Source organism: Chelon labrosus, assembly GCF_963514085.1.
Source record: "Chelon labrosus genome assembly, chromosome: 6".
In the NCBI taxonomy this organism is placed as follows: Eukaryota; Metazoa; Chordata; class Actinopteri; order Mugiliformes; family Mugilidae; genus Chelon; species Chelon labrosus.
Window position 1 is genome coordinate 24,115,007 of NC_140342.1, and position 27,833 is coordinate 24,142,839.

At 42.3% G+C, this 27,833-nt stretch overlaps 2 protein-coding genes across 2 annotated transcripts in view; both read right to left on the reverse strand.

Annotated features, from left to right (window-relative positions):
• Window positions 1-4,563, reverse strand: part of LOC311489284 (enhancer of polycomb homolog 1-like) — a 29,698-nt gene extending 25,135 nt beyond the window's left edge. Inside the window, exon 1 of the mRNA XM_084546297.1 lies at window positions 4,209-4,563. The gene's annotated coding sequence lies outside the window, so the exon portion shown is untranslated. The remainder of the gene's footprint in view (window positions 1-4,208) is intronic.
• A 751-nt stretch (window positions 4,564-5,314) lies between these two features.
• LOC311489707 (integrin beta-1-like) lies at window positions 5,315-27,579 on the reverse strand. The gene is made up of 17 exons (XM_084546909.1): window positions 27,413-27,579; window positions 27,220-27,286; window positions 16,713-16,779; window positions 16,202-16,287; window positions 13,943-14,165; window positions 13,448-13,618; window positions 12,913-13,151; window positions 12,648-12,803; window positions 12,458-12,553; window positions 12,268-12,357; window positions 11,901-12,041; window positions 11,219-11,421; window positions 10,793-11,031; window positions 10,485-10,707; window positions 9,839-10,071; window positions 9,571-9,737; window positions 5,315-6,816 (listed from the first exon to the last, which is right to left on the reverse strand). Exons 3-17 carry the CDS (start codon window positions 16,777-16,779, stop codon window positions 6,751-6,753), a joined length of 2,400 nt encoding a protein of 799 aa, XP_084403035.1. The 5' UTR covers window positions 27,220-27,286; window positions 27,413-27,579; the 3' UTR covers window positions 5,315-6,750.
• Between the last annotated feature and the right edge of the window lie 254 nt (window positions 27,580-27,833).

Consider the following 27,833-nt stretch of genomic DNA (forward strand, 5'->3'; position numbering starts at 1 on the left):
CCCCAATATTGTTATTACAAAAAAAAGCTATTTATTTTTTCTGGATAACAGCAATACTTTCTAACTAAACCCCACATTTATACTACCAAGTACAGTGACTTAACCTCTAACGACCTGGATCATTCCTTTTTCCATCTAGCGCCACATACAGGCCAAATCGCTTTAAACCATCCAGAGAAATATCTCAACGTTGGCGACTGCGGCCTCTTGGGTCGGTTGACTGGACGAACCCTCTCGTCCGACTAAATTCTCCTTTATTGGTCAGTCGGTGGTGTCAAAGAGAAGAACAGAGAAAAAAATCGCTACGCCGATAGCCTTGAAGGATCAGTTCTGTTGTGGGATGAGCAGATGTTTGAGACTTTTAGTGTGGACATAGAAATATGGTCTCAAGTGTAAAATAATTAGGTCAAAATGATTTAATATACTGCCAATACCAGGGCTGGGCGCTATGGCTGAAAAATGTATCACGATATAAGTTTTTAACCTTTTCTAAATGAGGACCAGGAGAAAAAAAAGGCAGAATTCAAATACTTTTATTTTAAACGTAACCTTTAAATAACCAAAATATTGCCAAACTGGTGACATGACCTTTCCTCTTTTATCTACAATTTCCTCTCGCGCTGTTGCACGCATATTCTCCTTTCACTCCATGTTGTTCCTTTTTTTGTTGTTGTTGATGCCGCCAACCTGGCTGAGCTGGGCCGTGATAGGTCGAGAGGCTAAAGCCCTCCCTCTGCCTACATCCCCCAGAATCACTTGCGGTTCTGGCTCAAGGTTTTCTTCCTATTTTTCTCTAACGGAGTTCTATCGAACGTATTTTCTATTGATATCGATCACGAGTCTATCGCGATATATATCATTATCGTTTTATCGCCCAGCCCTAGCCAACACTACCCTTTAACGTTTATTTATAATTCATTTAGGCCAATAACGCTACCAGATAGATTTTCTTTTAAATTAACAATGAACGTCTACAACCAGTAAATGCTGTCGTTAACCAATGTGTCCCAATAATCACTGATCCCCTGACCTTCCCTCCAGTGCCAGCAGCAGGCTGACTTCTATATTTTTATATTGGCGTATCTTAGCCTTTAATTCACAGTCAGTTCCTTCAGCTTGTCAGAAACGTGTCCTGTTGTATTGTTGGCCAACACAGGATCAATCTATTACATTTACATTTATTACCAGGGAGGTGGTGCGTTATGCAAAGCATTATTGTGGAACATGAAACCAGTACAGGAGATTGTATTTGACTAGCTTTTTCTAAGTCATTGAAACATGTCAACATATTTTTCCTTCTTTGTTGACTCCTCAAAGTTTCTAGTTCTGTTCGTGACAGACTATCAACGAAGTGAAAGCAAAAGCAAAGTTATGAAACCATGTTCACTACTGCGAAGTTGATCCTGGCCAGGTACATTTTAAAATCTTCGGTTCCTTAATTAAAACCCACAGAGACTCAACAGGCCGGCTAGATAAGGTAAAAAGGAAGCTGATCGTATACACCGATGATAGTCTGGTTTAGCCAAACTCTATTTTTATCAGAATATGATTCTAGTAACACCATTTCACTGTGGGCTGCGTTTCAACCGACACAGAGACAAAAGTACCTCCTCACGCGATTGTACAGTCCTCCAACCAATCAGAGACATTTTGTTGTAAATAAATTCAACCCCATTGCCTTTCAGTTGACGTGTATGACCATGTTGCTGTTACTTTTAGGTCCATTATCATTATTATTATTATTAAGCTCACCCAAATGATTTGATTGACCTGGCAGATCTTTGACTGGAGCATAATCAGTTCCCAGTGGAGTGAATCCAGACCAGGTTTACGTGGGCTGGGGGGGAGTTCGGGCTACACCAATATCTGACTATCATGACACCTGTCAGGGGGTAAATTAGGCCGCAAGTGAACATTTTGGATTCAAAGATGATGTTAGAAGCAGGAAAATGGACAAGGACGACTAGATGACTGGGTCAGAACGTCTACAAAACTGCAGCTCCTGTGGGGCTTTCCTGTCCTGCAGTGGTCAATACCTAGCCTGGTCGTTACCATCCTACGTACTTCCGCCCAAAATTTGATTTCGGTCTGGCACGTTAGTCTGGCACAATGTAACAGGAATCTGTCTCCGTAATGGGCGGATGCTTATTTTGAGGTTTAAAATCATTGGAGTTCCCTTAACCAATCAGCAACGTTTGGTAATGACGTATATTGTGCGCCGGAGTTCAGGCTCTTACGCTTACCACTTCCGCTTCCAGTTAAATAAATCAAACTTTTCCCAAAGCCAGTTGGAAGGAGAGCTACGACGTCCGTGCCATTTATAAAATTGACAAGACAAGCCTCTTGTTCTGGTTTTAATTCCGTGATGCTCTCGAGAGTTGAGACAACTTCGCGGATGGCTTCTAGCGTCTCTTCCTCCGTCGCCATTGTTGCTATGCTGTTGAACTACAAGCTTCGCTGGACTACAAGCAATTCGGCAGGCGAGTTCCGCGTCATCACTCAACTGTTCGCTGATTGGCGCGGTTACACGCGAACCACGGAAGTGCAATTGGGCCAGACTCCGTGCCAGACCGAAATCAAATTTTGGGCGGAAACGTAGGATGGTAACGACCAGGCTAGTCAGTACCTATCAAAAGTGGTCCAAGGAAGGAAAAGGGCGGCCTGTAACACATCACCGCTGAGGATCCAACAACACAGACGAGCTACTGTAGCTCAAACCGCGGTAAAGGTTAATGCTGGTTCTGACAGAAAGGTGTCAGGAGACCCATGACCCATGTCCACTGGTAAAAGCTCCTAAAATGGACACACGAGCATCAGAACTGGACCGTGGACTCACTGGAAGAAGGCGGTCCGATGAATCACCGTTTCTTTTGCATCACACGGAGCGTCAGGTGCGCGTTTGTCGCTTATCGGGGGGGGAGGAGCACGCGGCGCCGGGATGCAAGGAACAACGCCTTGCCGTTGCCATGGGGGTGCGCTTGGTCTGCAGCAACGTTCAGGTCATCAGGGCCACTCACTTGACAGGTCGGTGGTTTAAATGTCGGCGTATAATCCCCCTTCACATATGCCGATCTGATTCAATGACTTAACATCTCATCATTCTTATTTAATTTGAGGGAAAATGCAAATCATTCCAGTCTGAGGACAGGGGCCTGCAGTGTTTTATGATTATGCAAAAGGACAAGAGTTAGGCTGAGATACTCCCCAAGTTTGTGACCTGGAAATGTGCGATTCTGAAAAACACAGCACTTTTTCACAGCTCACATACTTTGAGCTAGCCGTGCTTAAAAAAATAAATAAATAAAAAATTGCCATGTGGGTGTGGTTTGTCCAACAATAGCCAAAGAATTCGCACAATCGCAGCAAAGAACGGGAAACACATTGCATCAGATTAGCCAGCAGAGGAGATGTGGACGTGTATGTGGTGATGATTATTAACTAGTAATGACAGCACTACAGCCACATGATCATGACACCGTGAGGCAAGCTGTAACACATCCATCCGTCCATCTATCCATCAGGGATTCATCTCTACGGATCATTTAAAGGTTTCATTACATCTGATCTGGTGAGGCTGGTGTGTGTGTGTGTGTGTGTTGGATAATAAAGGAGGGACATGAGGCATGATCCAGACCCGTGCAGGCCAGGGCCAAGCAGTTCCGTGCCAGACCACAGGAGCAGCCTGGCACTGTTCAGCCACACACCCTTTTAAAGCCTAATAATCCAGCTAGTATGTTCACATTTCCCAACCGAGGTGATGAAACAAAAACACCGAGGATTGATATATATGTGAAATAGACCTCTCCATCAAAGTAACACGATCAGTATCAATTTTGTCAACTAGTGAATTTGATTTTTGTTTTACACCAATAAAAAAAATAAATAAAAAAATAAAAAAAAGACACTGAATCGACAGATATCACATCCTGCTCGCTTCGAGAGCTCATAAAGTGATCAGGAACTTGTGTTTCTGCTGTTTTTTTTTTCTGTTTGTTTGTTTTTTAGGGGGGTGATGAATTGCATCCAGCTGACCAGCCAGGAATTTGATTGCGTGTATGAAATCATCTGATGCCAAAAAAAAATAAAAAATAAAAAACACTAAATCACACGAATGGCCTCTTTTCTTTTCTATTTTTTTTTTTTTTTTTTTTTTTAATTTGAGGCGACCACATCGAGCCAAGTTGAAAACATAACAGGAAAATACTCACCAAGTCGATCGCTCCGCACACGTAAAGGGTTTCAAGGCGGATGAGAAACATTTCTATAAGTCAGAAGTTTATTATTATTATTTTTTTTTAAAAAAAAGAAGAAGAAGAAACGACAGGCAACACGGCGCAGCAGCAGCTAGCCACAGAGGGAGTCAACTAACACGAACGTTAGCCGCTGCTAGTTGCTCCAGTTGCCCCCGTAGTGAAAACCCAACGGTCAGCCGGTGTCCTGCCAAGGAGGAGCCGCTCTCCGGTTAACGTTCACCGCGTCAAAAAAATAAAAAATAAAAAATAAACAACAACAAAACGGGACATATCGGTCGATGAAAGCTCAGTGTATTTCCCTGTCGATGTAGGAGCCAGGCTGAAACTAGAGAGGTGGAAACCAAAGTGCTACTGTTGGGGGTTAACAACTTTGCTGTAAGAGACGCGCTGTGATTGGACGGCGGCGGCCACCAATCACCTGTGGAGAGCGCTGGGATCGCGGCGTCACGCTTCCACGAGGGAGGGGCGGGACGGAACGTGATTGGCCGACGACGTCAAGTTAGCAAGCGCGTTAGCAGCGTTAGCTTGTGGCTAGTCCATCCGTATGCTAAACTAGAGGTAGCGGTGCCATTTGTTTACATTATTTGACCGTAAATGTAGCTCTATTTTGCTTCTGTACATTTTATTTTCCAGCGTATCTGCTTTTAAGGTTTAAACGTTTTAATTATTCGTCTTTTAAATAAAAATAATAACGTTTTATGATTAAAACTAGCACAAATATTGTTCATAACATGTAAATAAACCATCATTAAAGCACAGTCTAACCTTTGTCTTTCATTACTGACCTGATTCCTAATACATTTTGATATATTAAGTAAATAAAGCTTTATTTATAGGTTTTCTCCAAGTTTGTTATTTAAAATAAGCTGCATACCACACACAAATTTATTAAAAGCAAGTCTTAATACTCTAATCTTCTCTTTAAAAATAAGTTTCCTAATAAATTAGCACAAAAATGGTTCATAATATAAACTATATAGTTTACACCCTCCCTCCCTGCTTAACTGCTATGTTTTTTTCCGTTAGTGACCAGATTCATATTACATTTTGTAGACAAAACAGCTGATAAAAACAAATTTAATATCACACTTGAGCAAAACTAGTAAAAACAAACAAACTGACAGTACATCTTGGCCTCCCAAAGTCTGGATGATGAGTCAATAACCTTTGTTTTGCTGAAACAACATCATATAATTTCTTCCCATCCTGGTAAAAAGTGTAAATGTTAAGGCAAACACACCATTAAATTAAAGACAAATCCACTATGATCCTCAAATCATATTGGGGTAAATTATTTTGAAGGTTTATTCAATAAATAATTCCAGAAAACAGAATTGCAAATGTGAAAGTGTTGTAGAAAAAAAAAGGCACTTAAAAACAAATGGTGATGGATGCAACCTACTTTTCTTGACTGTAACCTAAATTTCTAGAGACAAAGACATTGTTCTCTAACCACTGAAAGACATGATCACCATTTCTATTCAATAAAAATGTTTCGATCGATGCACCGCTAAGGTGTTGGGTGGAATTACTGACGGATAGGGGACACCCCCAAATTCATATCCTACAAGTAAAACAATGTATTTCAACATAAGCAAAAATTAATTAGCAAATAAGGCAGATTTGTGTGTATTTGGCATTTCTGCAAAGAATTAAGGACCTGAGTTGGCTTTAAAATTAAGCAAGTAAAACCTGGAGCCGAACAGTAAAACTACTGTACACCGATGCCCTTTCATCTAGAAAGGCAGCCCGAGAGAAATATCTTTTCTAGACAAAGATACACATGATTGTTCAAGATGGATTAAAACAAACATCGCCTTCAAGCCTGTTCTGTGAATACATGTATGGCTTTACACAGAACCCTAAAACGTACTGTACATATTTCACTGCTGCCACTCCCGCTGCTACATTTGAAGAGTTCACTCCAAAGAGACGTTTAAAAAGAGCGATGCGTACTCAGTAAAAATGATCACAGGCACGGTAAGACCTTCGCTCGGACAGCAAATCAATCTTGAGACCTTTGCTCGTCTGTTTTCGAGACAGATTGTCTCCTATTCAACCACAGGATCATTTGGAAAGGAACTCTTCATTTGCTTCCCCGTTATCAACATCCAATTCAACTCTCCATAAAACACTGATGGCTTCTATTTTTTTTTTTTTGTTTTTAAAAAGGCACAGCTAGGCTTTCAGTAACCTTGCCAGTCCTGAAAAACTACAAAACACACTCTCTCTCTCGCTCTCTCTCTCTCTCTCTCAAAATAAAGAAAAGACATAAACCCCCACATTTATACAGACTGTACACATTTCAGATGATGCATAGAAAAAAAAAAAAAAAAACAAGTTAGTAAAACAAACGGAGAGTGGCAAAATGCATTGCTATCATTTGGTGACTACAACAAACAGTGAGCTTTATAAAACCCTCCCCTCCCACCCGCTCCCATCCAAGCCCGGATTCTCTTCTCCATACAGTGTTGTCCACGAGGGAGCCCAAGCTCCATCATTTGCCCTCGTACTTTGGATTGACGACCGTTGTTACGGCGCTTTTGTAGATTGGATTCTCACCCTGAGAAACACAGACAAAAAGAGAGAGAGATAGAAGAGTGAGTAAACAGCATGATCACATTAAAAAGTCAAACGAAAAAAAGCCATGCTGGAGCGTGAGAATGAAGTTTGTTAACGGAGCTTGGCTTCCAGTAGAGATCTTAGCAGCTTGAGCCAACGGTTAAATATTAAGCTGCAGCTGTATCCTCTACATCTGTAGCCGAGACTGAAATATAACTGGATGTAAATCTAAAACAAAAGCAGCTGGACTTTCACCACTCATCCAAGTGGCTTCTTATGTGGCAGGAGTAGGATGTATTCGTGATATAAAGGGTAAACTAAAAGAGCTACGGTTAGCTGGGAGGCTAGGAGGAACTACAAACGGTCGTACGGAGATGTTCTCTCCTGAATCATGCTTCTCACATGATAATGTTGATGAGATAAAAACAAAATCAGAAAAGCCCTTTGTATGCTCTTCACCATTTTCTTTTCTTGTGTGCCAGGTTGGAAAGCTCAACAGCCAATCAGAGAAATCTCTTCAAAAAGAACTAGTGTTACAGACACACACGCCAGAAAACCACCACCCAACCACTCGGTGTGTCAGAGTCCTAACGTCAATCAGTGGATTATCATATAATGTTAATTTTTACATCAGTTTGTATCTTAGTACTGCAAACTGTACGAAAGCTGCAAAGTTAAGTAGTGGTTATTGTTAGGGACATCCCGACTGCCACATACAAAAACAATTACGTCCACAAAACGGGATACGTCAAGTACACTCAAGCAAAGGTCGCACACTGAACGCTGTGTTTAAAAGAAGAGAAAAGTTTCCTGGAGACGACGTCGAGGAGAAAAATACTCCAGAGAGGGTTAGGGAGTTTATGGCGCTGGATGACTAGAGCATTTCTGGAGGAGTAGAGAACACAGGTTTTCTGGAGCCAAGGTATGAGCTACTCTCTCCACACTGCATTTAGTATGACAGAAATATTTATTTGATTTAAAATACAGTCGCACGGTGCACACATTATCTTGGAGAATACAAGTAAGAAAAAAGTGTTTATTTGAAGATCACATCAGGACTTGAATTGGTCGATACTCGTAGACTGGGGAGCCAGAAAACTTATCCGTAATTATTATCTACCAGAGTTATTAAATTATGTATAAAGGTGATGGAGAAGGTGCAGAGCATGGTGCTGTATTGTTTAGATCATGGTACACTGTGCTTTCCTCAAATCATTGTAAATAAATCAGAGAATGTCTTAAAACCGAGTCAAAATAAGAAGATTGTTTTTATCGTTTCCTGTGAAATCACGTCACCCTGTTTTTAATATATTAATTTAGCTTAAAAACATTTAACATTAAAATATTTAAGCCTTTATTCGGTCATACAACATATCTGGAGACGCATAGCGTTCACTGGACAGGATTATTAATTATATGTTAATTATATGTCGCATAAAAAAACATAATAAACAGAGGCCATGTTGCCACGGGACATGTTCCAGAAGAAACAGGAAATGCTTTATTTTCTTTGCTCGGAAACAGGACTAAAATTATTTAATAGATGTGTATTTCTTTGTGTAAATCATACATCTCATGTATGTTTTATCTGTTTTATCTGTGTTGCCAGGTACTCCAGCTTCCTCCCACCGTCCAAAGACATGCTGGTTAGGTTCATTGGTGATTCTAAATTGGCCGTAGGTGTGAGTGTGAATGGTTGTCTGTCTCTCTGTGTTAGTCCTGTGATAGACTGGAGACCTGTCCAGGGTGTACCCCACCTCTCGCCCCAATGACAGCTGGGATAGGCTCCAGCCCCCCGTGAACCTCCAGAGGACAGGCAGTTACAGAAAATGAATCAATTAATTCATAAATCTAATCATTCTGATATTTCCTGTTAATATCAATAAAAAAAAGCAACATGCAGTTATTTCACGTTCACATGTCATCTTATCAGATGTAAAACTGCACTCTTCAGACAGGAAACACATGCGAGTGATACAAACTTTGACCTAAAGGGCGGCGGCTTTATTCCCATAGCTGGGATTCTGGAACTGGTTAATGGGGCTCTTGTAAATGGGATTCCCTTGCTAACGTGAAGAAGGAGAAGATGAAAACAGAAGAAAGAGGAATGAAGAGAAGCAGATAAAAGCAGTGGAAAGGACAGACAACAGTCTGGAGTAAAAACATTCAGCATAGAATCGGAAAAAAGTCCAGAAAGCAATATATATTATAGTGATTCCCAACTTCCTATAATCTGTTTTAAGCCTTAAAAATACAGGTTTACGGGAAGAAATGCCAAAGCTTTAATTAGCATTGTATATAAATATGCTTAAAGTAATTCCCCACGAACGCTTCGGTTCTGACTAACGCTGCAGCTGTGACTGTCACACAGCGAGCAGAAGCAGCAGCTGAGTTGTTTCCATCAGTGGTCATACACCAGTCCCCTTCTTTCTCTGCTTCATTGCCTTTTATGGTGGTGCAGTTGCAGCATGTGGACAGTGAGGGGCAGCACTGAGAGCTGAGCAGGAGGCCACTTCCTCAGAGAACATAGACCGAACAGAAGTGCATGAAGCCGGGGTGGACCAGGGTCATAGAGACAGAGAGTCTCTCAGTCGGCTTCTGCATCTTTTAGTCCTCTTCCAGATTATTTTAATTTAATCCTTTTCATACTTAAGGACAGCCAAATTATTAGTGAAGTAATTATTGTTATGTTACTGTAGATGTCCACGATGTAAAAAGCCTGAACCCAAAGGTGAAAGTGGTGTAACCGACTCACCGTGTCCCACTTGGCGTTCATCTTCTCCTTCTCAAACTTGGCGAACTCTCTGCGGTCGTGGATGATCATGAGCAGCTTCCAGATGAGCAGCAGGGCGAGGCCGATCAGCACGATACCCGCCACCACTCCGGCCACAATGGGGATGATGTCAGGTCCAGTCGGGCACTCTAAAACACGGGAGACAAAAAAAAAATGCAATGATGAATCTACTGCTCGACTTAATGATAAAATAATTTGTCTACACATAACCGAGTTAACCCGACCCTACCTAGTGTTTCTACCACGTACACCTCCTTAGTTTCATTCCTGACAGCGTAGGTGTAGTAGAACCAGCAGTCGTTGGCGTCTCTCTCTTTGCAGTGGGACAGCGGGAAGCTTTGGTCGGTGGGCTGTGGCAGCTTATCGCGGTGACTGACCTTGATCAGCTTGAAGTAACTGCAGTCCTGGTCACATGTGTCCTTCTTATCACCAGCATCAAACGCTCTGCACTGCACACAGTCTCTGTGGAGACACGGGTGGAGATGTTCAGCACTACATTAACTACCTAAAATGACAGAAACCAGCTTTAATTATTTGTTTTTATTTAACTGTAGTGTTTGGACTGTAACATGGAGGAGGTGGAGCTTACACCGCAGCCGGCCACCAGGGGGAGCTCCACATGCTTCGCCTTCACTTTCAAGGAGCTGACATGGTGTCCACTTCTACTACAGTCTATGCTTTAAACTGAATTCAGTTCTGTTTTGTATGTGTTTGAACGATAATGCTTCAGTCTCAGTTATCTAAAACAAAGCTTGATGAGTTCAAGTGCATTCTGGAGCTCAGAGATATATTTTACTTTGAGGACGAGTGTGTCTAACTGCTTTTGTTTCAAGTCTACCATGACCTGGATGACTCTTCGTAGACTTCAGACTCACTTGTGCTCGGGGCAGACACCAGGACAGGTTGGGCAGATCTCACAGGTTGGTCCTTGGAATTTGGGGTCGTCACATTTGCAGATTCCACACCGACATTCACCACGGCCGTTACAGATCTGCCCGTTCTTGGCAAGGCAGGTGGTGGTATCCATAGAACAGTCGCAAGCGCTGCCTGTGTAGTTGGCGTCGCAGATGCACTTCCTGCATTCACAGCGCCCATGTCCTAACAGAGCAGAGGCAACGGTAAACCTTACCAAAAACACAAATAAGCCAATCTTTCAAACGGCGCCATTTCTTTTAACGCTCACCTCCGCAGAGCTTGTTGTTGGAGCGGTCACAGTTGAAGTTGTCGCACTCGCAGTACTTTCCACTGTAGACCTCTGAAGGATTCTCACGCTTCTTGCATTCGCAGGTTCCACAGACGCAGTCGCCGTTGTTGCTGCAGATGTCTGTGCCGTTGTCTTTTCTGCAGTTGGCGTCCAGGTCCTCGGTGCGGACTTCGTCTTTGCTGCACTCGCAAACGCGCCCAATACGTCCCTCGTTACACCTGACACAGACCAAAAGTGTTTTTGTTGTAATATGTGCCACCAAATTTCCAAGCATAGAATAATTAAAGGAGACAAAAAATAAAATATACTAAATGTTAATAACACTTGTCTGAATCAATGGATGTGATTTTGAGACAACAAACCCCCCAGATCACTAATAGTTCGTCTTCCTGCCTTGACACTTACTTGCAGGCTCCACATTCGAAGGTCCCGTTGCCTTCGTTACACTTCTCGCTCTTTTCCTCTCCATTTTTGGCACACTCACAGTCGCAGATGAAATTCAGAACCACCTCCACCTCCTCAGTGAAGCCCAGCGGTTTAATTGTAAGCGTCTCAGACTTGCCATGAGACGGACACTTCTGGGATTCAATGGAGATACTGAACGAAACCTGGCAACCAAAGAGGAGTTTACACATGAGGACCACTGTGACATGTTCCAGACATAGATTATCCACAAGCTCCTTACTCTTCTCAACTACACAATATGCAAAAGGCAACTGGACTTGTACAGTCTAGAAGACATTTCATCCAAGTAGCTTCTTTTGTAGATTATACCTCGTCCCCTCCACGTCCCCTATTCAGAGAAGGATTTTCCAATTTGACAAAGATCGTTTCCTATACTCCTCTTTCAAACCACCTGTCATTTAATCTAGCCATTTAATGCGAGTTTCTGATGGGTAACACCCACAGACGTTCCTATTTAAAACCCTAACTCCCCACCAGTCTTTAAGAACTGAAGAAGTTACTTGGATGAAACATCTTCAAGAAACTCCAGTTGGTTAAACAATGACCTGGATCACTGAGAACCTTCACAGACACAATAAAAAGTTTAAAACTAAAGTAAAACAACAAGAAGCAACGTCTTTACCTCGTCTCCGATGGAGATGTTGGAGCACTTCCTGCCGTTCTCCCCTGTTCCCTCCACACCGTTCTTACAGATGGACTTGTAGTTGATAGAAACTCCCTCCGGCAGCCGGCCGTTTTCCAGGATTACCTCGGATGACAGCGACTGCCCCAAAGAGGCGAGAAAGATCAAATACTCGCCATGACATTGGTAATTCACATGTAGAGATAATCTGTAAGGTTTCGATCAATAAACTTGTGCAGTCAAGACTCGCTCTACGTGTAAACAGTCTCTTTGCAGTGATGTGTATTTTAACGAAGCTAAGATGTAAAAATATGAAACAACTGAAGTTTGAATTCACAATAAAAGGATCTGGTCGAGTCACACTTACGTTGTAGGCATCAATAATGAGTTTGATGACATTGCTGGAGTTAGAGGACAGAGTGCCGACAGCAGACTTAGGAATAAGATTTTTTAACTCCTGTCAGAGACACAAGTGACAGAAAAAACAACAAGGGAATGAACACAGTTGAATCATATCACGTGAACTACATGAAGGTCAGCGGTCTTAAAGCACAAACCTTGTAAACAGGCTGGAACTCCTCAGTTACAGCAAAGATGGTCTGGATGTTGTGGTCGCTCAGTTTCTGGACCAGATGGGCGATGGAGGGGTAGTCCTACAAAACACAGGAACACACAAACAATTATTAATAAGAGCTGGAAGGTAACTGCTCTCACACTCGGCCAGCTGATACAAGGTTAATTACATACATAGTAGTGGCTCATAGTGTACGTGTTGTCCTCCAGATGACACTTCCCATCGTTGGGCAGGACAATGCCGCCCAGTTTTCCGTCTCCAGCGAAGTGGAAACCAGCGTCGGTGGAAAACACCAGCAGACGAGTCACGTTCCTCCAGCCAATTTGCTCCTGAGATCAAGACAAAAACGGTCTCATCGTCTGCGTTTTAGATAAAAAAAAGGATGCAAACTTTAATCTCCTGACTGGTGACAGCACAGGCCACCACTAAAAACCTCACCTCGCAAACGGCCACCTGCATGATGGCATCGAACCCGCCTTCTGGAGAGTCCAGGTTTCCTGAGATCTGCTGCTCACTGACCAGCCGATTGAATTCGTTGCCGTTTTCCGTGAGCTTCAGGACGTTCTTGTAGCTGAAGGGGCTGGTGCAGTTCTGGTTCCCGGTGCAGGGGTTTTTGAGCCTGGCTGGTGTGGTGCTGATGTAAGGCATGACCGTCTTCTCTACAAAGGATCCAAAACCTAAATGGAAGAGAGGAGAATGTGAATGAAACGGCTGCGATGGGTCCAAAATTAATCTAAATGCTCTTAGTACAAGCGCAGAAAATTAATTCAATTGGTCTTAAACACCGTCTACGTTTGTGCGTTGCAGTGATTTCAGTTAATGACACACCAGTGCATAAGTATGAATGTCTACAACTGCTACGACATACGACATCCTTTACAGGTGTATAAACCAAGCTTCAGGCCTGGAGGTTTTCTGGAGTTTATTATTATTATTATTATTATTATTTACGGGGGAGCAGACTCTTCCTCACCGATCCTGAAGTCTGAGGTGATCTCCTGCATTTCCTTCATGAGGTAAGTACCAAGGTTCTTGACGTTTTCCAGATCATCTTTCATGGAGAAGGACAAGTCCATGAGGTAATAGAGGTCGATGGGGTAATCCTCGGCACGCTTGAATTTCAGATCAAAAGTCTGAGGTTCACCTTAAGGATGGGGGGGGGAAAAAAAAAACATAAAAATGAATAACAACAAAACATGTCAACCTGCCTGCACCACACCATTTCCTGTAATTACAACAGACTGTCCATACAGTAGAATTTTTTATGTTCTGCTTGTTTACCTGGTAAGCATACGAGGTGGGAAAATCCACTAGCGACCAACTTAGATTACAAGAGCTACAAGTAGATGGACGACGAGTGAATCGCTTTATATGTGGCCAGGTTTACCCTTCAGTGCCTTATACCAGTCAACTGTCCAAATATTGACTATTTTATATAACATGCAGGTGACTAAAGTCAGTTTTTTACCAGATCTGAGTGTCAGGGTGAGTTTCTGAGGTTGTATCTGGGTGATCTGTTCGGGCTTCAGCTTCTCAGCCACATCCTTTTTGCGAGTGGTGACGGGTTTGTCCTCATTAATGACGATCCCTCCGCGTGGGTTCTCGATTTTGGTGACATTACATCTTCTTTTCTTCAGGGACTCGAGATCATCGCAGCGAGCCGACTTGGACTCGCCCTCAGTGAGGAAGTTCTGCAGAAAGCAGAAGTGGTTGTTAAGGGATTACTCAAAACACTATCCAGAAATTGTGTCCTCTGTTTTTTTTTTATTTTTTTTTTTTAATGTGTTAGGAAATCTTCATGTTCAATGAATGTAATCTGTCACAAAAATGTTCCACAAAGGTTCAGTTTACATGTAAATAATAACACATTTGTGCCTTGATAACCTGATTTTCACGAGCACAAAAATATAATCTAACGTCTAGAAAGGTTGTGTAGATGTACAAGAATGTCTCTTACTGGTTTACATGTTTGTTGTCTGATGCTTAACAGTGATAGTACTATAATTTCCCAGAAGGAACCTGAATTCCTGCTTGAAATCAAACAGGAATAGATGATCCATTTGGAGGCCTGAATATAAATTAAACGTACATGAAACTAAATGTAGGAGAACTCGCGACAATGTAGTCCGTCAAAACAAAAATAGTGCCCACACAGCACGCAGCAGATAAAATCTGGTTAACAGAACCAAATGAGATTATGGAGTTGGCAGGATGTGTTCAGAAAACAGCATGACATACAGAGAAAGATTCAGTTTAGTTATTTTAAAACGGAAAATACTACTTTCAGAGCATTTTTATGGTCCAACTGCTCAGGTTAAAACCTAACCTTTTCTGGTAAAAAAGAAAAAAGCAAACATGTCTGTACGAAAACCTGCAATCATTTTGTAATGTCTTAAGTTCAGTGGTGGATATCACACGTCAGTCTGATTGCAAAGTACAGACAAGACTTAACAGGAATGCAGCTCCGTCTTGACGTACACACAATCGACAAAAAACACCAAACCCTGAGATGTTTTTACCTGCTCGCTGAAAGACTCAAATTAGTCATTAGATCAAATTACAGGGACAAGCTTTCCAATGAAGTCTCACTGATCCAGTTAATGTAACTTTACTGAGAAGATATTCAGGGGCTACTGATGGTCCAAAAGAAAAAACATTTGTGATGTGGATAAGGGTTCCAACAACACATCACATCAAGTTCTCTAATTATGTTAGTGTCCAAATATATAGATATAATAGATATAGTATTAGGAATATTACAGTGGCTTTCATCTGATGGTTGGCTGGTGGACTGGGAGTCGTTGTTGTGTCCTCATCAAACAAGAACTCAAAGACTCTCCAGAGCAGATGCTAATGGCTAGCACGGCAGCGCTACTTCTCAGAGTATTGTAAGTTGATAAGCAGGTTGTTTCTGCACATATAGCCTTATAAACATTAACCATGTAAGAAGGTGGACGCAACCTTGAGCAGATAAATCCATTCAAGCCACTGAAGGTAAATTAAACCTAACACTGTCTTTGCCAGTTACTTATAGAACACAGTAAACTTGTTTCTCAGTTAGGTCTACACTTTTGTGATGAATATTATCATTAGGTTGTTTTAAATAGTTCAAAGAATTCATGTTAAAAGAAGTTCGGATTAGGTTCGAAAAGTATTAATATGGTCCACATCCATTGTCTGTTGCTACTGGTTTTAACCATCAGGCGACTGATACGTCCCGGCTGTGAAGGAGTGACAGAAGGTCTCGCTTCAACCTCACGTTCATGATCCTGTAAGCCGCTCTTGTCTAACACCGTGGTTGGTTGCCACCACAGCAAGAAAGCTCGTGTCAGGAGCTGAAGACATCAAACTAAACGACTTCATTCAGTGCAGGTTTCCAGTCAAGACAAGAAGCAACAGCACTGATGTTTGCAATTAATGGAGCAGTTGTGGTTTTAGTCGTCTCTGGCTGGAAGGCAAACATGAACAAGAACTCTTTAATCTCTTAACTCCTAAAGTATTTATGGGGTAAGAACAAGTTGTGTGATTTTAAGTCTGAGAGATGTAAATCGCTGTCCTAAAAGAAACCTAAATGTGGAATGTATTTGTTTATACAGATATGTTTGAAATGTCAATGGTGACAGTGTTGTAAATTATTCTTGACAGAGACTATATAGGCTGTATAACGTCATGCCAAGAATAAAAGGTTAAAACCGTTAAAGCGATCAGCTCACCGATCCCAACTTACTTCATCTGTGCACCATCCACATGTCTCAGAGACCTGGATGCATTCCCCACATGACTGTGCGTTGGCCTTGATGCATATGCTTCCCTCTGAAAAGAGACAAGTTCTTTTTAGCCAGGACAGTTCTTTGTTTCCATTAGGTCACTAACTCAAACCAGCTTTTGGCCGAAAAACACAACCTTCCCCGTTCACAAAAACTGAGTCATGCTGGGAAAAGCTCCAGGCAGCTCACCAAGCAATGACTTCATCTTGTAAAAAAAGTCTCCCAGAGTAAACCAAGACAACCAACATGGTCATTAAGTCCAGGAAAAATATTTAAAAGACTAAAAATGGATGAAATTCAACCACTATGATTGAAAACTTGTGTCTAAAACATTCAAAAGAATAATAATCAATGGAGTCTGAAGGGGAGGAACGAACACCGTGGTGTGTGTCGTACCTGAAAACAACACTAGAGTTAGTTAATATTTTACAGTCGTGATAAGAACAACAAAGCAAAACTAGACAAGCTTACCTTGCTGAGCCCAGCTGCCACACAGGACTGCCGATAGCGTCGCTATTAAAAGTAGCCGCAGATCCATCTGTGAAACGAAACACAACGTAACTCACCACTTGGGTTAAAGCAACAACTTATATGCAACATATGTTTTCAACGCTATGGAAGAAAATGCATGAAACAATAGGTGACAGCTGAAGTAAGCATGTACTGCAGTCACAAGGTTTAATGTGGCACGGAAGCAACACCAGGGATCACACCCATTATAGTTTCCTGTGTAGTTATATATACACCTGTATAGTTGCGCAAACACAAGTAAGTGTGGTTATTTGCCCTTCACCTCAAACACAGCCATGTTAGATGATCTTCTTTTTTTTTTTTTTTTAAACCAGGTTTTAGTCCAGTATGTTTTGCAATTCAGCTACACAGCACACGATCTTAAAGGAACCGTATGTAGGATTGTGGCCAAAACTGGTACTGCAATCACTTTCAAAATACTGTAGAACGGTGTATCCCCTCCCCCTCCCCCCTGACTCCAGGTTGCCAGCTAAGCTGCAGGATCCAGCAGGAACGTAGGCTGCTACAAGGAGCTTCCAATGGCAAGTGACGAGTCCTACACAGTAAGGTTTTTTTTTTTCTGTTAATAAAGTTTATGCTTCATGAGAGAAGTTTTGCGAAGTAATTATGTATCGCAAAAATGTACTAATGGCGATTAGCCAAATATTTCGTAAAGAACATAGATTGAGTAGAGTCGGAACATAGATTGTTTTCATACCCTGCTAGTGGTGCGATATAAAGCTTTTTATGAACGCATTTAGCACGGGCGACCACGGAAAATCCACTGTCTATATGTACGGAAGCACGGGGCTTTTAGCCTATACCAACAAACATGGTAGAATATAGCATCCAAAAGTCGAGGGTCAATTCCGGACTTTGTCACGACGTGTTTCGGATTCATAACGAGGTCTTTTAGGTTTCGTAACGTTATACATGTTTTATCCGACACGTTCGTAGCTGCAGCTGTGGTAACTAGAGCAGAGCTGGCAACCCGTAAGACGAAACTCTACTGACTTCGTGATTGGTAGATAGCTTGAGGGTGGCGCCTCAGGCCAAAACACAACATGACAACATCAACATCAGTTGAGGGGAGCAACTTTCACTTTTAAATGACAATATCCTGGCCGGACCACTGTTGTCAGTGATATAAGTATTTGAAATGAACATGATTTCTTCATGTCTAGTGACATATCAGGGCCATTTTATGATTAATTGAAATACATTTCTTACATACGGTTCCTTTAAACCATCTTTCATCTTCAAAGCAATAATTGCAAAACAGATGGTCTCCACAAAAATACAATCTAGATTACCACATGAAGCCCACGCTTCAGAAAACAGTTTTAGTGTATGAATGGAGCTAGCTCTTCTTAATGCCACCGCTCTTTTGTCTGAAAAGAAAATACCACCAACAACGCTAATGCTACATCTGGGTTCGCCCAATGCTCCAAGCTCGCCATAAGCACGCCGAGTCAAGGGGCGAGACGTGTCCCGGCCATAAACGGTTGACTCATAACTCCCAATCATCCGCATTAGTCGCTCCAGTTGGTCGTGTTGCCTTAAAGCTGAGAGTAGTTTAAACTTATAACAGCCCACATCAATCTGCTCAAGGTTTGAATTCAGCACTCTGTGGTTTCTTATCAACACATCACTACTAGTCTCGTCCTGTCGCTACACCCAAATTCAAATTTGGGAATGATTTACCCACCAACTAATAGCAGCCTTTACACAATTTGTTAAGTCTTATCAGAAAGTGATTCATGATGACTAAGAGCAGACATGTAATGACTCCAACAGCGGTATCTCTAATGCCAATACGACCACAGAGAGGAATAAACTGTGGTTTATCATTATTCAGTCCTACGATGCCCTCACACCACACACAACAGAAGTAAGCAAAGATAAAAATCTGAAGAGCCTTTCTTCTCAACAAAAGAGAAGAGGTAGGTGTGTTCACATTCCCATATTTGGTCAGGCCGTTTCATTCCCTCTTACTGAGCGTCTGCCATATTCCCCACAACTCCAGTGACACACTTCCTTGACTGGCTGCCCAGTCCTCAGACTCAGACCATGGCGTTCTGTGTGTGTTTGACCCAGTAAGGCACGCGTAGGAAATATCCTGTTTTCACAGCAGCCAAGTCGACAGTTCTGCTCCAAGATAGCCTGTTTTGTTGTTGTTTGTTTACACAACGGAAATACAGTTAAGTAGTTTTAAGAAGGGGTGAAATACAGCGTGAGAAAACGTGTGCTGCAGCCACAAAAAAAAAAAACACATCCTGTGAAATGAGTCCTTATGACCGACTTAAACGCAAGTTTTTCCATAAAGTATGATACTGATATGAAAGAAAGAAAAACATGATGGTGTTCAGATAGTTAAGGTGAATTAAACTTTAAAAATGAACAACAAGCTGCAGAGTAATTTTCGTTTAGCTTCTTAAACCTGACGCTAAGCTGTAAACCGAGAGTTAAACGCACAACAACACAAAAAGTCTTCATAAAATTAAAACCCACACCGACTGCGAAGGGTTTCTACGCCCCGACGGCTCCACCCCTGCATTCTTAAAGAGCCGCTCTGTTTACCGCTCTGGGGTTTGGCCTGAACGGGGCAGCGAATTGCACAGAGTTGACAGATTGGAAGGAATTCAGACTCTCCATTAGTCGCAGACATTTGTGGTATAAATCTCGGGGCATGATGATCTGTCTGGTCCCTCAACTATACTGCTTTAAAAAAAAAAAAAGGAAGAACAACTTGTGGAGATATGAATGTATTGAAATCTCATGAATGTATTACAATAGAAGTGCAGGAAGTGTCGTCAGCTTTCTTTCACAGACATGTTCTTAACCCTCGTCTTCACCTCAGCAGATACCACAGCGTGTGAGCAGTCCCAATAAAGGAGCCGAGAGACTAATATTTAGACAAACAGGGATAAACTGTATGTGGCCATGACTTTGTATGGTAAGGTTGGAGAAGACAGAGGTGCTCAGTGTTAGTGTCACCATGTTTCGTTACGATCCAGCTTCTGTTAATAATAGCCAGAGCTGCTCAGCATATTTCCAGAACACGTACGGCAACTGAAACGGCGGTCGGCCAGACATCTCTCAAATAAAAGACCTGTGGTTGTAGTAGCACAAAGCATCGATCGCTATGGCTCTTAAGTCTTAAGCCAATTTTTTTTTGTTCTGCACCAGATTTATATCAAGTAAGTACTAAAATAAAATGCTCCTCCCCAGACGCAACCTGCAACTACGATTTGACGACTAAAAACGCTTTACCACCACCACCACGTCTATCAGCTACCAAACATTCTCCCTCCTGCCTCGACTCAGACGTCTTCTCTTTTTTTTGCTTTGCGGTGATTTCCAGTGAAAATAACTGTTGCTCAACATTCGCTCAGTCCCAGTCACCACTGTTTTAAGTAAACAGACATAATCAAGACAGCTGACTAATGTTCTAGTGGAGTAATTACAGAACGATGTCAACAAACCCATACACAATGGGTGTGTTGTGACCTTCTAGACCAGTGGCTCCCAAACTTTCTCTGCTTGGACCCCCCGTTGGTACATGAGAAAATCTTCACGCGAAATCCCGAGGGAAAGACTCCTAAATCCCGTCCCGCTCCCCATGTTGTTGTCTAAAATTGGGCGCACTCACCGCATTGCAGCGTCATTTTTTTATTTATTTTCCGGCTCCGTCCTGTGAAAATGACTCCCGTACCGCGGGACACCCGCTGGAATATCACAACTCGCGGGCGTCCCGGAAAATTGTCACCCTCTAATACGATCCGCGCCCTGCGGCCCCCCTGCAATGGCTCTGCGACCCCCCCTAGGGGGCGCGCCACCCACTTTGGGAACCACTGCTCTAGACCACGAGCCTGACGAGCCAGACGAGCCAGATCCACATTAAATGTAGGGTCTGGGCACTCTCCATAGACGGGGCTCAACCGGAGGGGGGGGATAAACGGTTGTCTTTCAAACTCCCTCTCCACGCAATAGGATAGCGCTACAACCAATCAGAGCAACGAAGACGGTGACGTAGTCAGAGCGACGGAAAAGAGAGTTCCTTTCTCAGAGAAAAGCTTAACTTCAAGTCTTTCAGAGCGGCGGCCAAAGCCGATTAGAAAGAAAGTTGTTCGCTAGCAGCAGCCATCGCTCTGGTAGTTCTAGCAGGATGGGGGGAATTCACGCGTAATTCACGGAACTTATGGTCGCAGGTCAAATGTAATTTGCTGCCGCTAGGGGCGCGTCTAGATTCTAGGCTACTAGACCACCCAAATGCCATCAGGAATTTCTTAAAAAAGCTTCAGGGAAGAGTCGACTGAAACTCCGTCCTCCACTTGTTGTCATGGTCCAGTGTTTGCCATCAGCATCAGACAGGTCAGAGGTGTTTTGATTCAATCTGCAGTCTGAAAGTTGGCCTCAGGCCTCAGGGATCAGGGATCAGGGTCACACTGATGTACTACTACTATACAAGTGGTATTCCTTTATGGTGTAAGAAGCATTCTGCATTGCTAGACGATAATGACATACATATTGTAAGAATATGGTTCCTAAAAACATCTTAGACAAAGACAGTCCATTATAAATGGTAAATGGTAAATGGCCTTGCTTTTATATAGCGCTTTTCTACCTATTGGCACTCAAAGCGCTTTACAGTCTCAGACACATCTACCCATTCGCTCACACAAGCATACACACATTCACACACCAGTGCCACGCACTGGGAGCAACTAGGGGTTCAGTGTCTTGCTCAAGGACACTTCGGCATGTGGCACGTTCCGGGGATCGAACCGCTAACCCTTTGGTTCGTGGACAACCCGCTCTACCTACTGAGCCACTACGTTGCTGCATCATTTAGATCAGTTTATACAGATCAGTCTTTGTTTCTGTGTTTTTCCAGGTATTTGACACGTGGCATCAACCAGAAACAGACTGCTTGTTATTTTGTTTGCAAAATGTTAAACACTGATTTTCCAGAATAGTAATCACAATATTACAGATATGAAATGGCATTTTTATAGCGAGGATTAACTCCACTCTAGTGAAAATGACTGCAGCCTGATGCAACAATAAATCCTATGTTTTCAAAAGTCACAGGAGGTTTCTTCTACTGTTTCTCTACTTGAAGGTCAGCTTGACACTCAAACAACAGACTGTGCAGACATGTGTCGCCACCACTTTTTTTTTTTTTATTTACCTCTCATTCAACAATCATTCATCTGAGGTTGGAGACTTCCTTTCAGCGTGGCCATGGTACTCGTCTACTGCACCAGTAACTACTTAATGTAACTTAAAGTTAAAGGCAGAACAGACACGTTCACAAAGCACCCTGGTCAATTATGTGGGTTTCGTCAAGTGAAAGAGCTGATTAAGGACAAAAACACACCTCAGGAGATTATCTGACCTCCCTGACCCGTCTGTGGCTCGTTGCTGCACACAGCTGTGAACAGACAGGCCTGCCGTTGCCTAAAGGTAGAGCAAAGCACATGTGTGAGCGTTTAGAGTCCCCTAACAAAGTCCACGTCGAGACTGTGGACGACCACGCCTCAACAAACAGGCCCACAAATGTTCCTCCATGTGGAAGAGTTTATGACTTATGGAACAGAGCCGTGCTTCTTTAAAAAAAAAAAGGGTTATGTTTTTAGGCATAAAATAAGTTATTAGAACCCCTGCATGTTCCTCAGTGTCAACCTTAAACAATCTGTCTGTGAAGGTTCTCAGTCATCCAGGTCATGGTAAATCCAAAAACCCTGATATGCAGAGTAATATGCACAAACAGCTTCCTGCTTTATGTGTTTTGCTGATGCACAGCTTCCTCTGACGAACTCTTCTTACAACAGTTCACACGATAGAAATATATCAACAGAACAGATGCCAACGTGTCACCTTTGTGCTGCAAAAAAAAAAATAAAAAATACCACAACTCTAGCAGCTTCCTCGATGGTTTCTTGTTTCTTGCAGATCGAGGTTAACCACACTGTGTAGCAGAAGGGTTTGTGTGGCTCACATTTTGTCCTTGTGAAAACAGAAGTGCATATTGCCCCGACTCCCACATGGTAGTGTCGTCTTTTGAACTTCTCTTTTTCCCAACACCTCGCCCCTACACAATTCAATCCATTAACTCTAAATTATAACTGAATATACGGCCGTACAATTTTCTGTATTTTGATCTCTTGCTGTGGAGCTAACTGTGGCTAAATGGTATAAGTAAGCAAAAGCATCCAAAACCACGCTTGCATTTGTTTTTTATTTTATTAGTTACGCAAATATTTGTTAATAAATGTGAAAAACTAGAGAACAACTTTCAAAATCCCAAGGTTCGGTCTTAAAAATGCTTGTTTAGTGCAACCGAAAGAGTTTCCCACCACAAAAGACGAAAGAAAAAAACATTTCACAACTGAGAAAACTAGACAGCAGTTAATGTTGTGCATCTAACCCTGAAATAACTGCGGTTTTATCATATACATCACTACCATTCTAGCCACACTTACTTGACAAACTGTTTCGGATCTAATTTGATTTCAGGACACAATGTCCACAAGTCACAAGTTTGGTTTACAAATCAATGTTGTGGGAAACAAAAAAGTCAGACTGAACTGAAATACGTTGCTGCTTTACAGGAAAAGATGCCGATTAATGATATGGATGTTTTAGTGGTGATAGGCGACAAACCTTTGGTGACAAGAAATAGGCGGGTACCAAGATGGACTAAACTGGAGTTCCCCAAACATAGACCAAGGAAACACTGTCCGGGAGTAGCATCAAATGTACCACGTTTGATGGTAAATGATGGCTTGGATCAAAATAGAGCGCATTAAGACAGTAAGAAGAGCCAGCTCCGTCCATACAGGAGGAGCAATATATTTTTTTTTTATATTCTCCTCGTCTCCCTTGTAAACATTCGGGATGAGAAATATATTTTGAAAGGCTTACCAAGGGAACCAGAGCCTGTGAGATGATTGTCAAGCCTCAGCTACAAAGTGATGGCCGACAAGCAAATCACTTCATATTTTAAACGGGCTTAAGTCCATCACCAGCTTTTTGCCTTGTCTATATGTACAAAATTATGCCGTTTAATATGCATTTTTTACTTCTAAGAGCACTGAAAACATGCATTTACACAACATTTTAGTTTTAAACACCAAGCTACAGTTGTAAAAGCTTCTGTGTTACTATATTTTGACTTAATGATAATAGCTACCGTGATTAAAAATGGTTAGTAACTGATCACAGTCAGATTAAGCTACTGAATTATGATTTTAGAGCTATAAGTGGTACTGACGCAGACAAAAATCCTTTCTAAGAGCATTAAAATGAGCACTTTTTCCTATAAGTGCATAATTTTATTGTTTAATATCAATAATTCATATCAAAGTGAAAGCCTAACCACTTCCACATGTAGCTTTGGGAACTGACAGCTGTATCAACGATGAATGTTGCACTACAGCGTTCAGATCTTCTGCGTCAAAGGTGGTGCCGAGCACAAGTCTGCATTGTTCTTGCTCGGTGGGTCATCTGGTCGTCCACAGAACAAGCCGAGTGCCCTCCCATCCCCCCCCCCCCCCCCTCGAAGCTCTGTTTGCCACCCAGTCGGTCAGGCAGCCGGCCCACACCTGCTGCAGAAAGTCACAGTCCACTCTCGGTCCATTAGGTCCACAAACAACGCGGCGTGACTCCCCGTCCATTTCCTTAATTAAACCACGCCCAGGGAAACGCTCGTCTCCCTCTCGACAGGATTTTCATCAGGAAGTCCTTTTCGCTTATGGCTGCAAACACAGCATGATTAAAGGAAACCCAACCTACGAATAGTAGTATCTGCTTTATGCATCCACAATCTGCCATGAGGTTTGACATAAATCTCAAAGCAGTGTCAGGCTAAACGGCTTGAAAACAGCTGAACTGGTGTTTTTTTGGGACAAAGGCATCAAAGAGGGAATGTGTTTGTTCTGGTGTCCATAATTTAACCAACTGACAACCAGCTGACTATAAAAATTGTTAAAAGAATCATGAAAAAGGTTTGTTGTTTGTTTGGACGAGACTTTAACATCCTGGTATTCTACATTTCCAGCACCAGCGACGCGAAAGACGAGATGTGATCATTCTGACATGTGTCTAGCGTGTTTAACGTGTGTTTTTAACGTCTTAAATCAATTTGGGAAGTTCTCATACACGTTGACAGACTGAGCAGACACAAAATGGTGTCCTGGAAACAGTTAAATCCATTTTAAACCTGTAGAACGAACTGTGGGACACGAGTGGGGGGGTATGCCCGTCATATGGAGGCGATCCCGATCTCCCAGCCTGCCTCGGAAAGATGAGATAATGCATTCCAGCTTAACAAACTCCATACTATGTCACGGAAAACGAGGCCACTGAAATGTGGAGGGGCTATTATTTCTCTTTTCTCTCCAACTTGAAGTCAGTCGGCCTGATGTCACACGAGTTCGTTTCCATGTCACGACCGGAGCGATCTTAAATAAGCTCTGCGTTAAGAGCGAGCCAAGGCTGCCTTTCATTTACAACCCTGTAAATAAAGTGATTCACGTAGGTCTTTTAAATTAGAGCAACTACAGCTGATCTGTCAACCTTCTTGTGTATCATGACTCCTCTTCTCAGGCATTTGGGATCTTTTCTCTGCTGTGAGAACGTCTATCACCGGAAGACTCGTCATCAATGCCTCATATCTGACCAGTCAGTGGGGGGGGTAAAAGCCTAGTGCTGAGTAACACAAAGTGACCCTTGAAACTGCCCCGGGACACTCCTAGCTAGCTCAAACAACACAACAATGTAACTAAGGGAAGTGACTCAGAGATGCACCGGGAGCAGTCGCCAGACACATCTCCCCTTTATGTCTGCAATTACCAGGCCTGGTGTGTATTATCTGCATGCACTGTGCGACATCAAACACATGTGTGTGTTTTTCGCACTTTGATTTGACACTGTGGCTATGTTATTACAATGCCATCTATAAGGCAAGCCAGGGCGGTAATTATTTATTCCCGTGTCACTATATTAGGCCTTGCAGAGAGAGCAGGGTGAGCACAGATTACTGGTTTTAACTTTTAAATTCACCAGAGAACGGGGGAAGAAAAATAACACCCTGAGGCTACAGTTCCTTTACAGGAAGCGAGCGAGGCAGGCAGGCAGGACCAGTCTTGTCCAACTTTTACATACTGCAGTCTCTTAATCACAGCTGTGGGCAAGGCTCAACAAGAGACTCTGGTTAACCAGCAAGATGTCCTGGACTTACAGGGCCCTCAATCACAGTTTACACAGTCCATAATGTGAAGACCAGCTGTGGTCTCTGTCAGGATACTGTCCGCAAGTCGTGACTTTTGTGGACAAATGGATGTTATTGTGGGAAATCTACGAAGTAAGTCAGATTGAAGTGAACCAAAGACGGTTTAAGTCACTGAAGTGTGATTTTAGAGCTTAAAAAGGAAGCGACATTCAAAATAGTCACAATAAAATCACTACTTCTCCATAAAATGATGTCTGTAAAAGCCTCCGTTGTGGGAGTCTGGACTTTAAGATGATGGCTAACGTGATAAATACTGTATAATGATGGCTTAAAATCTGAATTAAACACAGTTTAAGCTTGTGTATTAGGATTTAGGAGTTGAAATAGAAAAAAAAAAACACTCAAGACCTCCCACAGAGTTGTAAAAGTATATGTTTGTACTTCAAGAAGACAGTTATATGATTTTAGAGCTTAACGTGGCTGTAACATTCAAAGAAGCCACCCAACCTTTTAGTTTTAAACACCAAGATATCTTCAAAAAGGCTTCAAGATGATGGCTAACACGATTAAAAATGTCTAGTCTAGCTCACAGCCTGAACGAAGCCCAGTTAAAGCCTCTGTATTATAATTTTAGAGCTAAAAATGGCACTGACATGGAGAACAGTCACAAAAAGAACATTAAAACGTGTGTTTCACCAAATAAAAAGTCTTCTTAAAGAGCTTTAAGTGGCAGCAACATTTAAAGCAGCCACGATAAAAGCACTTCTAAGAGGATAAATAAGGTAAATTCACCCAACGCTTTAGTTTTAAACACCAAGACTGTCCCGTAAAAGCTTCTCTGTTGGCTCTGACTTAGAGATGATGGCTAACATGATTAAAAATGTCCTCTTCCACCAGTCTTCAGCCACCCAGACTGCCCTCTTTGGTTGTTGTTTTTTTTTTTTTTGGCCTACCTTCCGTACAAAGCCCAAATTAAGATTCCTCGACTGGGTTATTTAATATATATGACAACATTTCCAAAAGCCTTGCTGTTGAAAACCCGTGTCTAAGGGTGTAAGTGTCTACCATCCGCTAGCTAGCTGTCGTTAATCCACACCCAAAGTTTGCCCCTGAAGACATAGCATTCCTCGCCTTTCTACCCTTTTGTCATTTCCACTGGTGGTTTCAGCCTTTTCACGCGTGGCAGACCGTTTGAATGTGACAAATGTGGGTTAAAATAACAGCACTCACCTTGAGATGATTCTTTACTGATGGTTTGGCAGATTTAAATGGACATTTGCCTCCTGGAAAGTGTCTTCTTTAAACGATATGTAAAAGAAGAAAAAAAAAACGGTTACTGAGGCGAAGACAGCCGTTGAGCCGTTGAAGAAGATGGTCCGCTTTGTTTTAAACTAACAGCCCGCACCGCTCACAGAGATATTACCGATTAAAAAGGCGGGTGGAGCTAACGTTTATCCCCCCTGTGTTATAAACCAGAAACGGATAAAGGAGTCGCACGAACACGTTAGTTAGAGTCGTGGCTCTGGTGCTTGCTGCTGGATAGTCGTTTTTTTTTTTTCTTCTTTTTTTAATGCCGCACTCCAACAGACCACCCCTTCTCCTCTTTTTAGACCCCGCCTACACAGGAAGGGCCGCGGCACACACAGGGCAAAGGAACAAACACACCGAAGAGTAATGAACCCGTGCTCACCTCGGATGTGGTGCATGCGCGCGCATACACGCACGCGCAAAAAAAAAAAACACTACATGGAGGCTGCAGAGTAAAAGGCTGCAAATATATATTAACATTTTACTTTTTAAACACTAACCAACCAAGAAAATCTACATTTATCAAAGCATTGCAT